The following is a 17,770-nucleotide window of genomic DNA, read 5'->3' as shown; positions in this document are numbered from 1 at the left end:
ACAGAATTTTAAAACTCTTATTACTTCATGTAGATTGTTGTAGTTTAGTGTGAAAATCAAAACTGGTAAAGTATGCATCAGCAAACCTCAGGATTTTTCAGTCATCTAAAATCTGGTGCCGTTCTATAGGAGAAGTTTTAGGTATCTGTTGTAACAAAGATCCCTTCCAGATGTAGTCGTATATCTTTTTAAGTTTTCTATGGTACTGGAAGTAAAGTGCATCTGTGCAGTCAGAAATAGTTGCGCACCTTATTTAGGCTAGGAGAGGCATACACACGAGACTGCATTGCACAGACTGCAGTTAAATTGCAGAATGCCTGTGTCTGCTGTGCTGCTCCAAGTAGTGCTAGGAACACCCTGCAGCTGATGTGCTCAGTGCTGTTAACATTTTCTTCAAACTGGGTTTTTCTTGTCTGGATAATGTTCCATTTGCTTTTCTTCACGCAGCGTGCAGACGATGTTGGCTCCTGAGACACTGTCAATAAACCAAATGCAGTTTGTGGCATGGCTTGATTCACAGGAAGCTGGAACTAGCTTTGTGTAGCAATGTGCATAAAATGCTAGTGGACTTTTCTCTTACTTTCCTTGCTCTCCTGAGCAGCTGCTGCTCACAGCAGATGGACATTAATTGCACTGACTGATACAGCATTCCAGAAAGTTAGGACATTCATATCAGTGCTTCTTCAAATAATATGGTGTCAGTTTATGCTAATTCAATTGTATAATTAATGATTTACTCTTTAGCAGAAGAGGATTTTCTTTGGTCATGGCCCAGGTGCACATGAGGCCGTGTCCATCTTGAGACTGGCTGAGCACACTCACTTCCCAGAGTCGTGCATAGCAAACTGAGGTGCTGTGCAGGTGGCAGTTTTATACTCCAAGACAGTCGTTTCATTCTCCAGCAGCTTCCTTGCCCCTTGAGCGTCTCTTCAGCATCAGTTCATTTTTTCATTGTACTTTCTCCTCTGCATTTTGTATTTGTCAAAATGAGCACTGTTTTGTGCTTTTTCAATTGTACCAAGTGTTTTGACAGAAATTGGAATAATTTTGGGTAGCTCCTATTAACCCCTGAATGTTTAGAGACCCGTATATGTTTACTTCTATGGTCACCTGTACTGTGGGAGGACTCTGCCATTCTGTGTCAATAAGATGCTTGAGATTTTCACATGAGAGATGCTGTTTTCTACATTTTCTTTCCAGAACAGTCAGAGTGCAGATATTTCTGCCTTCAGAAACATAGTGCAGCTTGGCTAGATCCACACAAGCCTGACTTTTATAAGCCAAGTAGGTATGTGTGTCTGTATCTTTATTGTATATAATAGGAGTTTTGGCTGCTCTAATCAATGCAGTGGGAGAAGCTGGTATCATCTGTGCACCCTTTCTTCAGTGGATGTGATGCCCTTGCCCAGAAGATGCTGTCAGTGGAGAGGGGCAGCCTGCCATTGGATCTTCTGTGGATGATGGGCATGTATTACATAATTGTAATTTGCTCCAGAAGAGAAGCACTGCCTGTTTGCTTTTGTTATGCAAGAGAAATGCACGGAGATGGCAAATAACCATGTGCTCCTGTTACACCTAAAAACCTAGGTAAAGAGCTTGGGCAGCTTGTGTTGGCTGATGAGAAAAGCCAGGAACCTGGGAAACAACATACAGAATGTGTGTCTGTGTGGTGGGTTCTCAGGATGAGGTGAAAGGGAGCCAGAAGAGACATTTTTTTGAAGCAGCAGTGGGATTCTGTTGGAGTGGAGAAGGAGAGAAATGTGTCTCATGCTCAGCTCCACACTGATGATGGTCTAACAGCAGATCAGCAGTGGCCATGTTGTGTTCTCCTAAGGTGTCCCCTCCTTGCTCACACATCCATTGTGGCATAGCAAGGTTAAATGAGTAACTTCCCTATCCTGCTGCTGCTTGTCAGGGTGGTGAGGTTCTGCAGCTGTGACTCACAGCAACAGTTTTTCCAGTGGTGTGCAGGGTTGCTAAACGCTCTTTGGATTGTAGCTGGATGCTGGATACTCAAAAGTCTTGAGATATGCAGAATTCCCATGGTTTCTGTCTACTGCTCATTTCTCAAGTCACAGAAACACCAGTCAAAAACTTGTCATCTTTTTTCATTCTGCCTAGTGTAATTTTTGCTTTACTTACAACCTTTTTGTTATTTTGGCAAATGAAATTCAGATCTCAGGTTTTTCTTTGACTGGTCAGGTTAATAGAGCAGCATGATTAATGATTTCTCTTGACAGATTCTGGTAATTATAGTTTTATTGAGTTCCAAAAATAAACAATGCAATCTTCTTATTTGGACTGCGTAATACAGCTTGTACAATTTCTCCCAATAATTATCTCATCCAAATCCAGTAGCTTTTAATGGAGATCTTAGTAAAGTTTTCCACTGACTGCATTCTGTTAGCAGAGCTATGGTAAAATGTATGGCTCCTTTGTTTGTTTGCAGAGATATAAAATAGAGGACCCAAATTAATTCTTTCATTTAACAAGATTAATGGAAGGGAATGTGGCATGTTCATTTGTGTTATCAGTTATTTATAGGATTTCTATGTGAAAGGGCTTCCCAGGGAAGTGGTCACAGCACCAAGCTTGCCTGAGTTCAAGAAGTGTTTGGACAATGCTCTTGGACACATGGTGTGACTCTTGGGGATGGTGCTGTGCAGGGCTATGAGTTAGACTCGATAATTCTTCCTCCAACTTGGCATATTCTGTGATTCTGTGAAATACTACTTTCTATATGGTTACCAGAGGCTATTTACTTTGGCATGAAGCTACCAGGCAGACCAATTTATTACTTGCTTCAGTTTGTTGCTTCACTCCAGAAAGAAATAAACAGGAGGAGGAAGAGGAGGAAAAGTGTCTGTACTGAAACTCTCATCCTTTTTCTTTTAAACTGGATCTTGTCTGCAGTGATTTTTTGCAGTGTGTGCTGGTGTTTGGGATGTATTTTGCTTTACAGAACATTTTCTTAGCAGGCTAGAAAAAACACTGCTGGGGTTTGGCCATGTGCCATTTTCTCAAGACCTGTTTCCTGCTTCAGCTAATAAAGAAAGACCACACCTTACTTTAGTTGTCCTCCATCTGCCCCAATTCAGGGAGTGCTGTAACAAAAATGAAGTAAAGAAGCTTGGACACAATTTCCTGAAAAGATTAAGAGTATATGAAAATATCTGTAGGAATATAAATGTGTATAATGTAACTTAACATACAAACTCATATTGTATGTCACTGAAATGCACCAAAAAAAGTAAAATACAGCAGCTGTTTAAAAAGTCACAACGGACCTACGCAAATATTGAAGACTGAAAGTAAAAACAAATTATATGTATGTATGCATGTGAGAGAGAGAGAAAGATTTACTTAGATAAACATATTTTGAACATCTGTGTTTCTGCTTGATTTGTGTATGGTCTCCTGTGAAAGTCCCCTTGAGTTTTTAAGTGGTCTTTGAGTTGTGGAGCACAGTATTTTCCAAGAACCAGGATTCACTTAGCACTGGTATAACGATATCTTAGAAGGAAGACAAATTATAGCTAGGAAGAAATAAAATAAATGAAGATCTCAGAGTAAAACACAGGCCTTTCCACTGAAAAAGATTGGGTATAATTGGTAGGTATTAATTTATCTAGTTTAGAATCTATGAGAAGCAAAACCAAAGCCTGGAAAACATGATAAATCCAAAAGGAGCTGGAGAGGTGAGCTATATGTGTGCACAAGAGCTTCGTTTTAAATGGCTTTAGCAAAATTGAAAAGGTATTTTGAAAAACCCAATTTTATAAAAACAAAATGTTAGAAGTGTTTTAAGAAGCTTCTTAAAAATATATCCAAGTCTATGCTGCCTTAATGTAAGGGAAGTATGGGCCTTACTTCAGCCAAGTGTTTAAGTATGTGGCTGGTTCAGTACTTGTCTGGGTTTCAGTCAGAAGACTTTTTTCCTTGGAGATGTGCTTAGATCTCCCGTTGTGCTGGAGTCCTGCTGCCAGCTCAGCCTGCCGTGCTTCTCTCCTCCTTTCATCCACGGAGCGGGTCAGTGCCGGCAACATCTGAGCTCCCGCTGGGGTCTGCCCCTGTCGGCACCCGCAGGGACCACAGTGAGAGCAGGGCAGGGTAGCCTCAGCTCTCTCCCCTTTTACACTTGTTCACCTGAAAGCAAGAAATCCAAGCATGAGTCCTCCCTTGATTAATTTAATTTAAAGCACAGCTCACAAGCTGTTCAGCAACTTTCTTAAAAATGTAAATGCGTGGGCTTCCTGTACAGATATTCCTGTTAGGAAATGTGTTATACACCTTAGTGCAATGCTGTCCTTTAGCTTCCTAAAGGATGCCGAGAGCTATCACAGGAAATGCTTCCCATGGCCGTAGCCCTTCTGGCAACATATCGAGTGAGTTCTTAATGCCTGTGTGGGAACCAAAGCATGGGGCCAGAGAAGCAGACTTTATATAGTGAAAGGAAATGGAAAAATCCCCCCTCCAAACAAAAAAACCAATTTGCAGCATTTACATGTCAGCCGGTGCTTTTGAGTTTTTCAAGATGTTACAGAAATATCAGTCTTGGAAAAAGCAGTATTTCACTTCTTCTTTCAGAACAAGTTCCTCTAGTCTTGTCCTGGCTGATGATTGCATAATACTGCATAAAATGTAGATATTAATGCAGAATTTAGTTATACTCTTTGCTTACTCTTCTCTCTCAGATTCTTTTTTACAGTGACCCTTTTGCATCTTCGAATGTTTAGAAAAGGGAAATAACAGGTTTACTAGCTAAATATACTGTGAGAACATGCAAGTCACATAAGGTGTTAAATAGTCAAAATACTTTCTGTTTGCAATTTATGTGAGGTTCATATGATGGTGTCTTTCCCAGGACCAAATCTGAGAAAAGCGGAGAGGATGAAAACAAATGGATTTGGTTTTTCTGCTAGGTATTCCATCGTGTAAGTGCATAGTAGCTGAGAATCTTTATAGCACAGCTACATATTTATACAACACAATGGTTTGCTCTGGTTTGTTTCTGAGACTCAATACTGCAGTAGATGAATGAAAGCAGAAGTGGAAGCAGAGTTCTTGTTGCTGTTGGAAAGGAGGCAACAGAGGGAGCAAAGAGAAAATCTCTAGTCTTTCTAGTCCACATTTTCTCTTGCCATCTAATCGGTTCCCACTGGGGTCTCTGCAGGTTGTGAAAAAATTACATCAAAGATCACACCTTCTTATAGTTCTATCAGTATTGTTTATTTTCTACTCTCTTTTTCAGATACGCATTTTCACTCTTTGGGCCCTTCAGCAGGTTGGTTCAGCATTTCTGCACCATGCTGGTACAAAAGGATAAACACATGGCTTCACTGGAGTTGGCTGAGCCATACTGAAATGTGTCAGCAGAGATCCTGACCCTTTGCATGCATGCAAACATGCCAGTCTGTTGGGAAACAAACACCAACCTTCTCCTTTTAAACACAGGCTCAGCTTTAATGGAAAATTTCTGGATAATGTGAAGTACAATAGAAAGGTCATAGCTCTACATGCTGTTTTAAGTGAAATTTGCACTTTTCCTGATGTGCTGTGGTATCATTTGAGCTGCTTTGTCATCTTCACGTGGATGAATTTGTAATCTGAGAAACCTGAAATGGTGCAAATGTGACTAATTAAAGTCTGCCAAATGAAAATGATCATTAAATAGTCCATGTAGCTGTACCCTAGAAGCATTTTATAAGTACTGAACTTGGTTTCGAATTGTGACAAGGCCCAGCAAGCACTGAGGACTGCACAGTCTTGCCCCAACAGCCTGCTCCAGTTCCTTACATCCTGCCAGCCACCTCCAAGTTCGTTATCTGGCATGGGAGATGAGCACTTTTGCAGTGATAGAAAATGCTCACTGAGGGCAATCAAGAGATACCAGCATGTACTTTCTCACGAGTCCTTATGGAAGGACTTAAACCTGATGCAGTGCACTATCCTTTAAATGTTAAGGTCTGAATGAGCTCTCTAAATGTTTCAGTGTCTGTAATGTTAAAATTACATCTTTCTGTCTGAAGAAGCAGTGGTTACTGAAAGTGCCTGTGTTGTAGCATTTCTTCAGCACTATTGTGTTCTTAACTAGGTCAGCAGAACCGCTGAAGATGTGGAGAATAATTATTCTTTTAATAAAATATTAATTTTCAGTAAAGTGAAAATATTTTATTCTTTTAAGAATTAGAAGTTTATAATATCTAATACATAGATATAACAATAGGAGAATTTCCCTGGATGCTAAGGGGTTACTGCATATCTCTTGAGCAACTCTAAGATGAGAAATAAAAATGTTGAAAATAGAGGCATTAAAATTTTGGATTTATAAACCAAAATCCAAAGTCATAAGACTGAAAATGTGAATGCAAATATGGACCCACTCTTATAAATATAGAGGAAACTCAGGCCTCTAGAGAAAAAGCTTGGGAAATGAGTGCAGCATCCACCTATAGTCATTACAGGATAATTAGCACAACATTAAGACCCAAAAGAACTATGTGCTGCTGTGTATATATATATTATACTTGCTCAGTTGTATATATTTTAGAATAAAATAACCTCATATGAAATGGTTATTAGTTGCATAGAGCACTTCAAAGGGTTGAAAAAGCATCTCAGGGACCTATATAATATTCAGGAATAATGGCTTTTTAAACACTATTCTAAAATCTTTTATGCAGCATTTTCTGATAAAAGATACTACACATAATTTTTTTTTCTTTCTCCCTTTTAATTTCCACTTACTTCTCTATTAGGTTGAGATGTTTGGGTAAGAAATGGGGAAAACATCTTAATTCTGTTCTGTAACCTTATTTGATTTGAATGCAAATTATTAGATTTGAATACAAGTAACTAATCAGTCATTCCTGTGCTGTATGTTGAGACAAAAACATGTGTTCTTCAGTAATAGTGGCATAACAAAATCGGGAAAAAAGCAACACCACTAAAATCATCTTTGCTAGCAGCTAGCTTTCATTCACTGTGTTCCAAGGAAAATAATATTCATCAGGTGTCAGGCTCACTTGGTTTCAGTGGCACACTTGAGATCCTTTTTGTCCCCCAAGGTGGGTCCCAAATGAAACCCTAAAGGCCTGGCTGACTGTACACCAAGCAGCATGAGAATCTTCTCTGCAGTTTTGGACTATCTGGGATATTCAGACTTGTGCTTCAGGTGTAAGCTTATCTCTAGATCTTGCAGGTCAGGGTGAAGTGGAGCAGCGGAGCAAGCGGTGCGTTATTCCCACCTGCTCCTTGAGCTGGGTCTTGCACTGTTCTCCAAAGCAGCAGCTGCTGGGACTGCCGTACTCTGGTATGGGCTGCTCCAGCAGGTGGACCTTGGGTCCAATCCAGTACTGCAAGCCCTGGCTGGATTCGTCATCTAAAATCAGTTAGTAGGTCGTAAGATCATCACAGATAGAGTTTCAACCTGCCTGTGCCACTGAGCTGGGAGATAGTGAGCCAAGCATCATTACATGAAGGAACAGGATGGCTGGGGAGTGAGTGGGTTCTCCTCCAAGTCCTCTTTTCTTTTCTTCCTTGTTTTCTAAAATAGTCTTCTCCTTAAACATGTGCCTGTCTGCTGTTTGCCTTCAGCCCATCAAAGTAATTGTATCCTAGTTTTTAAAAGCTGGACTTGGAACAACTGTGGTTTTCAGTGAGCTGCAAGTATCCATGCTATGTAGAAGTAGCAGGATCAAGAAAAATGTAACCACCTTTCTGTTGTGTAGCCTGTGGGTGTTTTTAACCTCACCGCATGTCTGAAGGCATCTGAATTGCGTCGTCTGTGTTACAACTGAGATGTTTTTAAGATAATCGACAGCAACACACAAAGTTTGGTAATCAACAGGAAGAAATGCAAAGGTTTTTAACCACAGAAGACTGTAAGAATGGCATATATAGTGCTGGCACACTCCAGAAAAGGAGGGAAGCAAATGCTAATAATTTCACTATGGTTTTGAATAGACTGGACTTGAGAGCCTTGAGTATTTTTCCTTTTCTCTTTTAACTGCAATTTTGTTATTGTATTGCTGCCCCCATCTCTGCTAAATATGGCTTTTGAAATGCAAATCATATCATGTTCTCAAAGATGCATATGACACCCTCAGCACTGTTCCTCTTTGCACTTCAAAGAGCTGTGTGGTCACACTTTGCATCTCAGCAAAATTGCAAGATTTGCCTTCTGAAGATCTCCTTTAATGTGTACAATCAATCCCTGATAATGTATTTTGGGTTTTTTGTTCCCTGGAGTCTGTTAATTTTGGTGTTGCTACAGGTCATCAGGAAACATAATCTCTTCTTCTTTAATTTCTCAGTGAGCGTGCCTGAGGGGAGAGGAACACAAGAGAGGAGAGACAATTGAACATCACCATTGGCTGAGACCTGAAAAAATGGTGCTGGATGAACGCAGGATTAGAACTTAATTGTAAAAGAGAAAGGAGGTCTTGACAGGCAATTTGCTTCATTTTCACATTCATCATGGCACAAATCCTCTGGCTGGCTGGTTGATGGGACTGTCCAACACTTCTGCTTAGATTCAGTGCAGATCCCTTCTGCCTACACATTGAAAGACCTGGGAACAGGTGGGAACTGGATGGTGCCAAAAACAGGAATGGAAAGAGAAATGGACTCTGACGAGCTAAGATGGAAGTGACTTGACAGCAACAAGCTCAGCAGTTGTCTCCAGTAAGGACAGGTTGAGACGGGAATCTCAAGCTTCTCTGGAAGAGCAGTATGCAGGAAGCTGGTTTTCAGGCCACAAATGCTTTCACAGGTAAGAATTTCTGTTCTAGTTCCGCTCATAGTCTTGGGACAGTTTACTGGAGTTTAGAAAATAAATTGAATTGGTCCTGACTGTTTTCAATCTTGTAGTACTTTCAGTTTAAATAGTATTTTAAAATAATTCACTTGAAGACCAGTTCAACACTTGTATTAGCAGTGAGGAACACAGTTATCCATGTTTCAGCCTTCAGAAATGGATGGCCACGAGCCTTGGGGAAGATTGATCTCAGCTTTCCTCGTTAAAGTACTCATTAACAGCTTAACCATGAGCGGTCTCTTGGGTCAGTATAAAATGTAGTCTGTAAAGTTGCTCCTGTGCTCAACACAGGAGTTTGGTGAGGCTGCAGGATGGACATGGTTCTTATGAGGAGGCTTCTCAGCAACATGTCAGTGTTGAGCCTTATCTCGTTTGCCAGACCACATCTCTGGGCAGAACTTGCCAGGTACCCTCTCTTTGTACTCCCCCCTGCACCACTGACCTGCTGCAATGCTTGAACTGGCTAAACTGGAGGGTTTAAATGGTAACTGTTTCACCTCAGTCTGGTGTATTTCTGTGTAGATGGATTGAAAATAATGTAATGAGAAAGAGGATGCCACAGTGGTGTGACTTTCTGAGGAAAGCTCCCTCTAGTGTAAAGTCTGCTGGAGTTCATACAGTGCTTTTTCTGTCTGGGATGGTTTCTGATTTGAGAGGCAGGAGGGGGAAAACAGCAGATCCTGCTGCTTTGTTTCCATGTCTGCCAGCCAGCTGAGATGCAGCAAGAAATGCAAAGAAAATCAACTGGATAGTGCTCTTGTTTTGATACATCTAGATAATGGATTAGTATCACAGTGTAAACTAGTGATGTGCAAAACATTTATTTTTCTAATATAAAATGTTTGCCTTTAGAAGGAGTTTTGGCTGCAGTGGGGTGTGATTCTGTGTCCAGCTGTCTGCACCAGGACAGAAGTTTGGAGTGGTAGTGCAGCTCTGAACTGTCTCTGTTGCCTTGCACTGCTTTGATTTACAGCATGGTTTCTGTGTGTGTCAGTGAGACGCGTCCTGAAGGAGAGGAAACAGGAAGCTCTCCTCCACATGTGCTCCAGTGCTGATGGGCGATGGGAAGTCTGGGACAGCCGCAGGGCTCGCCCTCCTCTGTCTAGCCAGCAGCACACTCCTAAAGCTCCCCACTGCTGTTCTTGTCCTGTTTGTCCTCACTGCTCTCCGCCAGTTCTCAGCTCTTTCCTAGGAGTTTTTCTCACTCTTTTGCTTTCTACCAAAATTCCAACTGTGAGGATATCTGCTCTCTTCCTTACCCTGGCTCTCCTTTGTTGGAAACACTATTACTTCTAACACCCTTGCAATATTACATTACTTTCTGTCCATTTTTATACTCTTCTGCCCCTGTGTCTGCTATCCCTTAGCTCCCACAAGTTGGCACTGTGACCAGGGTGCTTGGGCAGGGGTGTGTCAGAAAGCTGGTAACCTCATGACTGCTGCTGGATGGAAAAGACCTGGCAAGTAGTACTGCATTAAATTCAGAGAGATGAATCTGGGGTCCCTGGAAGCCCAGGACAACAGTCAGAGTGTGATGGCAACCCAGCAGATTCAGACCTATTCTGGAGACTTAATGGCATGAAGGTTGCTTGGTCTCCTGTAAGAAATTCTTATGTTCCTTTGGAATTGCCCTTAGGTAAAGTTGTTAATAGACATACTCAAATCTTGGCAGCTGTACTAAAGAATTATTAAACATTAAGGTGCACCATGCGTTCAGGAGACTCGTTAAGGAAACAGGTTGAATTATATTTTCTTTGTATGAGGAGAAAACTTCCAACTTGTATCAAATTGATATCCATATTCGCTTTGTGGAGATCTTTCTTGTTCCTTGTTACATTTATATGATGCACTCAGCAATAATAAACAGTGGGTAGGTGTGTATTTCTCAGAGAAATCCGTTGGACTGTGTTATGCTAATTCAAGAGTAGCAATAAAAGCGTAATGGCAGGTGCATATGGTTGCTCCTCTGATCCTTGCTGTAGTGCTCCTTTTGTTTTATTGGAGTGCCAGTTTAGCTGTAGGAGAGAACAATATCTGCTAGCAGCAGAGGGGGCATGGCCACATGAGAAGGGAGCTAATTTGTACAAAAAAGGCTTGCTATCTGAAGCCTGTGTGGTGTCAACACTGAATCTAGACATGCTAAGCGATTGCAGCTATTGCAACAATCAGAGAAATCATTTCAATTTACAGCTGACCAGAATGCTGGCAAAAGAAGCCTGGGAGGACAGTGCCTCTGTGTAGCCACTCTCAGAGTATTTCCTAAACCTCCTTTCCACTTTGCTAACTGCTGTGACCTGGAAAGGCTTACAATTATGGCTAGGAGATATTTTGATCCTGTCTGTACGCTCATTTTACTGGCACTGATGCCAAAGACTCCCTTTTTTGCAGATGGCTCTTGTCCCAAGAGATGGACTCACCCAATCATTTTATCATGTATTACCAAACAATAGCAAATGTTTAGAATCTTTTCACTTTATGGACTAAATACTAAATTCCGTAGATCATGTGAGTATAATAGGTTCATGATTACAGAATGTAGAAAGAGCAGTGGAAGGGAGGTGCTCCTAGGCTTGATTATGAAAGAGATGGCTGAACCTATGATGGTAAAATGCGATTTGAGTGGTAGCAATCAGGAAAGAATGAGCCTATCATTCTTCAGAAGGTGAGAAGAGAGAACTTAAGAATAAAAGCAATAGAATGCAAGAAAATAGATTGCATTGAGCTCATAGAACTGATAGGTAATATTTCTTGGGATACAAACCTGAGAAATTCTGGCAATTTTTAAAGGGAATAACTTTTTCCCAGTCACAATAAAGAGTATTAAAATCCCAAATGAAAGGCATTCCAGTAAAAAAAGTGTGAGAAGAGACAAAATTGTATGATCTGATAACTGAGGACTCATACAGAAGGTGGAAGCTCAATAAGTTACTGGAGATGAGTGTAAAAGAAGATGAGAAAAATGCGAGGGTCAAATCAGGTAGGCCAGTTCACAGAACAAGGTACAACTAATGAAGGTCATGGTAACAAAGAAACATACTATGTTCTCAGTAGTAATAAGAGGAAGACTCAGTTTCCAGGCTCCTAGTTGAGAGGGAATTGCAAAACTCATGATCTGGTGGTGCAGAGAGCATCGAGTAATTAATGTAATTTTTTGCATCATTCTTTGCCTAAAAGGGTGATCTGTAATCAAGTGGCAGGAAAAGAACTGCCACCTTGAGAACGGTAAGAATTCCAACTAGAGCAGGAAAAGAACAGATTATAAACTAATGAGATAGGATAATGGGTGTTTTAGAACTTATTAAATTATCTCTTCAACATAGGGTGAAATAGCTGAAGCTATGCCTGAACAATTAGTGGCTACACTGGAGAACATTTGGAGGACAGTTTAGATTCACAAGATCTGTGAAAGGGCGAACGCTGCACCTACATGTAAACTTTCCTGGGTCCTTCCCTGTCCCCTTTGGAGTAGCTATCTTATCTTACATTTTTGGGGAAAAAAGTTTGAATCAAATAGTCAACTGAATTTTTTAATAACTAGCCTGTAGATAATAATATGATAAATGAATTTGCATGGGATTTTTTCCCAGAAGGTGCCTTGTCAGTGGAGCTTAATTTTCCTGTAAGTAGAGAAATAATATATTTTGATTTTTGGAAATCTTTCACCTTTGCATAAACAAGGTGGTACAATGGGCTACAAGGTGGGTACACAGTTGGCTGGAAAGCTGTTCTCAGAATAATTACTAGTGTTTCACAGTCAAACTAGAAGGATCTGTCAAGTGGGATTCTGCCCTGCATTGCCAGAAAATATTCAATATTTTAATTAATGATTTAGATATGAGAATCTGCATGCAAAATTTCCAGATGACACCAACCAGGGGAAGGATGTAAACCCTCTGAGCACAGGATTAGAATTCCAAATTAATGTGGTATATTGGAGAACTGATCTGAAGTAAATATGATGCAGTTCATCAAGGACAAGTTCTAAATTGTGGTTTGACAGGAATAATCAGCTGTGCAAATCAAAATGCAGAATAACTGGTGAGACACCAGGTCTGCAGAAAACAGATGGGCAGTTGCAAGGGTTCAGAAAATGGCTATGAATCAACAATACTATGCCATGAATATTATGCTAGAATATATGGACAGGAGTCTGCCTGCAAAATAATTTTTCCACTCTACTTGGCATTTGTGTGGCTGGTGTACTATTTCTGCTCTGGGCAGTGCTCAGTGGGCCCGTCCAGAGAAGAGCAGAATGGATGGCCAGAGGTCTAGACAACGTGACCCTTGGGAATTGAAAAAAGGGTCTTTTTCAGAGCAGAGCAGTAACTCTCAAACTTTCTAAAGATTTTTTTTCCTAGGTTCCCAGAAGCAGTGCAGATTTGTGTCAGGGCATGTCTGCTGCACTGAGCTACATGACAAGATGTGGCCGTGATGCAGCAGTGCTTTGGTGTGATGGTCAGAAGGACCTCTTCGCTTGCACATGAAGTTCTCCACCTTCTGCATGGGCCACTTAGTGCCATGCCAGTGCTGGGCTAACAGCGGTGGGGATTCTGGCCAGCCAAGATCTCTTTTTAAAATCAGCCACTTCCTTCACTAGTGTGTGTTTTGAGTGCTGGTTTAGGAGATCAGTGTGATTCTGAAGTCAGCTCTCCATCACTGGGGAGTGTGTGGCACAGGGACATCCAGGATGATCAAAGGATAAGGGGAACACTATGGGATGGATTAGGAGTCAGTGTACGAAGCCTCCTGACCTTGCAAGGTCAGCTTAGGTTTATCAGGATTTTATTAACTCCATCTCAGCACAAGCTCTGTCAGACCTGGACTGACTCAGAGGCGTTCCTGCCCTGTGACCCTCAGCACTGCTAGAGGGATTATTAGCTCTGGCACTACGGAAACTAGAATAAACAGTAAGAGGTTGCTCTGTGCAGTGGGCCCCTGCCCCTCAGTCTTTTCCTGTCATCTCCTGATCTCATTCTGTCATAGCTGCATATCTTATCCCTCACACCTTTCCCTGTGAAAGTGATGGCACCCTCAAATCTTTCCATAATCCCTTGCAGCCTTATGTCTGAAAGTCATTGTCACTGAAGCTTGACCTTGGGCCATATCCAGAGAGACCAGGTTACTCCCAAGGAGCAACTCCTCAGCTTGGCTGTACTCCCACAGGCCCTGCTTTAGCAGGGAAAAAGAATTCATCTGTTAGAAGATCCTCATGCTCATAGAAACACAACTTGGTGGAGCTTCTCCAGTGTCCCCACCTCTGTGCTATATTTCCTGGCATGCAGGACTTCTGCTGCATTTCTTGTCCTGTTTCATGCTGTCACAACCTCTCTTTGGCTCTTCTCCCATCAGTGCCCACATCCCCTCTCTCTGTATTGAGGCTCCTTCATCCCTCCCCATTTGTACATTTGGTTTCACTTCCCTTCCAAATTCCCTACCCTTCTGATAATCTTCCTGCTTTTCACTGCTTTCCTCCACCTTACTTTGTTTCCAGACGTCTCCCACTTCCAGACCAACTAACTGCAACCTAATTCCAGGTTGTGTAAGAGCCTGTCCCCCTCTTTTCTAGAGTTGACCCTTTGTCTCTTCCTCCGCCCTTCTCTGCGGTGAGTAGATTTCCCCACTTCACACATCTTCCACAGTGGCTTCTGCTGGTTTGTGTGAGACCTTTCTTTGCAGGAAGGCAATCTGAGAGGCTGCCATCCAGTTTGGCTTCTCTCTCTGCACCTTGTTTTGCTTAACTGCTGGTATTTTGGGTGGAGATGTCTCTGGTACAGGGGTGGTAGTGCCAGAATAGGGAGGCTCCTTGAGGGGATTACAGGGAGACCAAATAAATTGCTACAGCAGGTTGCATATGACCTAGTTGGCCATTATGCATTTACAGAATGGGGAGAGTGAGGGAAGATGTGATAACCATTTAAAAATATATGGAAATTTCATGTAAAGAGTAAAGTAATAGAAACTGTTTTCCAGTTCTGCTGGGGATAGAGCATGAAGTAAGTCAAGCTTACTGTAGTGGAGAGATTGAGGTTAGACATTAGGAAAATCTTTGTAATGGTAAGGATAGTTAAGGACTGCAGCCAGTTGCCTAGGGAGGTTGCAAAGTCTCTGTCACTGAAGGTTTTTAAGAACAAGTTAGACAAATATCTGTCAGGAATGGTTTATGTATAGTTGATTTTGCCCTGGGGCAGGGGAATGGACTTCAAGTGAGCACTTCCAGCCTTACTTTTCTGTGATGCTATTATTGCTGGTTCCCTGGATAATAAATGTACATTTTAAAAGTTAGTAACCCACCTGTCCACTCTCTCATCTCAGTGTTTAAGTAGATTCTGTTGAGCTCTTGGAATAATTGATAAAAAATAGATTAGGAGTCGTGGGTGTTTAAAGTATTAACTCTCATTTTGCTGGAGTATTACTCTATTGCTTTCATTATAGCTTGGCCTTCTTTAGACATCTTATTTTGGGGGGGTGTGACATGTTTCTATGTCTGTGCAACTTGTATAGAAATATTTTAATGTTACAGAAATACTGCATCCATTCTTCTGTTTCACAGTATGCAAGTATTTTAAGAAACACTTTTGCCACTCTTAGATAGTAAGCATATTTAAAAGGTAATTTTTAAGAATAGCCAAAAATAGGGCAAAGCCAAATCAACAATTCCCTGAGGTTGTTTTCTTTATTGTGAGCAAAACTGGTATGTAACTGGTATATCTGCTGCTGAAGGTAGCCTTCTTCCTCAGAATTATAATTGAGGCTCAATGTAAAATAGAAAAACAGGTTTGAAATGTCTTCAATTAAGTCTATAGTGTAATTAATATTGAAAACAGTTGAAAATTAATTTATACATTAATACAGATCTCCCACATTGCTGCTGTCATTATTAGCATGATTTTCAAGTACAGATAAACATTTCATTTAAAAATGCAGCTTGAATATGTAGCAGAGAATTCTCACCCCCCTCTGTTCCAGTTTTGTTTTCATCTGCTTCATGAAACTGGTCTGGCCTTACTAAAATCTCTGCACTTTTCTTAAGAATTGCATTCTTGTTTTATGAATTTTCAAGGTTACTGTGTCACTGGCAGACAACTCTGACTGTCTCTTAGTTCTTGGGAGAAACAGATTGGTTTTTGCAATGCCCCTTACTCAGCACACAGATAGTAACAGATCACATTCCATTGTATTCCTCAGATATTTTATTTAGGGTAAGCAATTTTTGGAGTACAGACAGTATTCTCAGCAAAAATACATGGAGGAAGATATAACCTTAGTCTCTAAGAGTTTGCCATCTAAATATGTTACATTCAGTAGCATTCAGCAGTACTGTTTTAAGTATAGTATTGCATTGTTTGGAAGTCTCCTCTTCAGGGTTAAAAACTTTAATAGATTTACAGAAGAGTGTGAAAGTGTGAAAATGAATTTGAGAGCACTGTTGCCACCTGAGATTGATAGCTTTTGGTCACAACCTAGTTCTTCCGTTGTCCTCATGATCAGTGATTAGAACAAGAATGCTTTCTGGTTTAGGTTTTTTCTTCAAACCTAGAAGGTTGGCTTTTAAGTTTTGATCCCTAACTTTATGTAGGTGAGACATTGTGTTTTCTTCTTTGTTTCCTTTCACCTCAAGAAAATGGGTAGTTCTCCTCAAAATGGTTGGAGGACTGTTTAATCTGCAACTGGCCAGGTACTGCCTTTGCTGCTTGAACTGTGGCAGTACTTATGGAAATAGAGGGGCATGTCACACAGGCCAAGGATTTCACATTTTAAATGCTTCTCCTTTCAAATTTATGTTTAACTGGGGTGCAAGACCTCCTTCCCTGTTTGCTTGTTTCAGTGAAGTACTGCATCCTTTTCCACTTGCTAAGGGGAACAATTTGGGTGGCAGTCACTACCAGAAGGTGGCCTTGCCATGTGAAGACACCTGGAGCCCAGTGAATGGCAGTCAAAGAAAGGCAGAAAAGAAGCTGATAAGACTCCTGAGGAAATGCAGTGGTGTGGTGCCCTGTGAAGCAACTTGAGGGTCACTGGACTTGGAAAAGGATCCTCCGCAGACCTGGAATTGCAGACTACTGGGTCATATAACACCATTCATATCAAGCAACATCCTTCTACTCTGATCTGGGAATACTTTTTGAAATTATTTTAAATTAAATTTTCGTTCATATGTGATTTAATTTAAATTCCATTTAGACGTCCTTTAATTTTCAGTCTAGGTGTACTTTTGGGTACATGTGTGTGGCTGCTTGTTCTTCTGAAAATCCAGAATCAAATGAAAAGCAGTGGATTGGGCACACCAGGGCAAAAGAAGGTTCAAATTGAGAGAATTGAGAGAAACATCATGGCCACTGCTATTATTAAAATTATTTTATGAAGTAGTGTGTTGCTGCAAATGGCAAACTTCTTCCCAAAGTGGGAGGAAATGCTCCAGCATGTTCAGAGAGGATGTTAAGCCTGGATTCTCACCTTTGATAATAATTTTTAACAGATGATATTCAGCTGTAGCATTGCCATTTGCAAAGCTGACGGTTCTTTGGAAATGCCCATCTGCCATTTCTCATGTCTTAATAGTACATGTCACGGTGCCTTTGCGTGGTACAACTTAATCAGCCAAATGGCCAATTTCAGACTGACTGTGACAATAAATTTAGCTGTAAATATGCTATGTTTCAGTGTTTAATCATAATAAAAAGGCAGACCTTTTGAAAGGACAAAATGCATGCATAATCCCTCAAGTAAAACTCAGAAAATAAAAAGTGGCGAAAAGTGATTGTTAAATTGGCAGTATATGCTTTCTGTTAATTCCTTCTAATTAATTTGGTGGGCTGCCTGGTTTTGTTTTGTCTTTTTTTGTTGTTTGTTTGTTTGTTTGTCTGTTTGGTTTGTTTTAAAGGGAAAATAGGCAGTCTGTCTGTGCCCATGGGCGGCTGAGGGTATTTTTACTCCTGAAAAGGCCTTTTACCT

At 40.9% G+C, this 17,770-nt stretch overlaps 1 protein-coding gene across 1 annotated transcript in view; it reads left to right on the top strand.

Moving 5' to 3' along the window:
- The window catches only part of LDLRAD4 (low density lipoprotein receptor class A domain containing 4), a 239,603-nt gene that overhangs the window by 49,492 nt on the left and 172,341 nt on the right, over positions 1-17,770 (top strand). The window contains exon 2 of the mRNA XM_032121422.1: positions 8,316-8,773. Coding sequence (XP_031977313.1) covers positions 8,734-8,773 — 40 coding nt within the window. The 5' untranslated portion in view covers positions 8,316-8,733. The remainder of the gene's footprint in view (positions 1-8,315; positions 8,774-17,770) is intronic.

The sequence above is a fragment of the Corvus moneduloides genome, chromosome 1 (assembly GCF_009650955.1).
Source record: "Corvus moneduloides isolate bCorMon1 chromosome 1, bCorMon1.pri, whole genome shotgun sequence".
Classification (NCBI taxonomy): domain Eukaryota; kingdom Metazoa; phylum Chordata; class Aves; order Passeriformes; family Corvidae; genus Corvus; species Corvus moneduloides.
The sequence above is the reverse complement of the archived record's forward strand: the minus strand, read 5'-3'. Positions and strand labels throughout refer to the sequence as shown.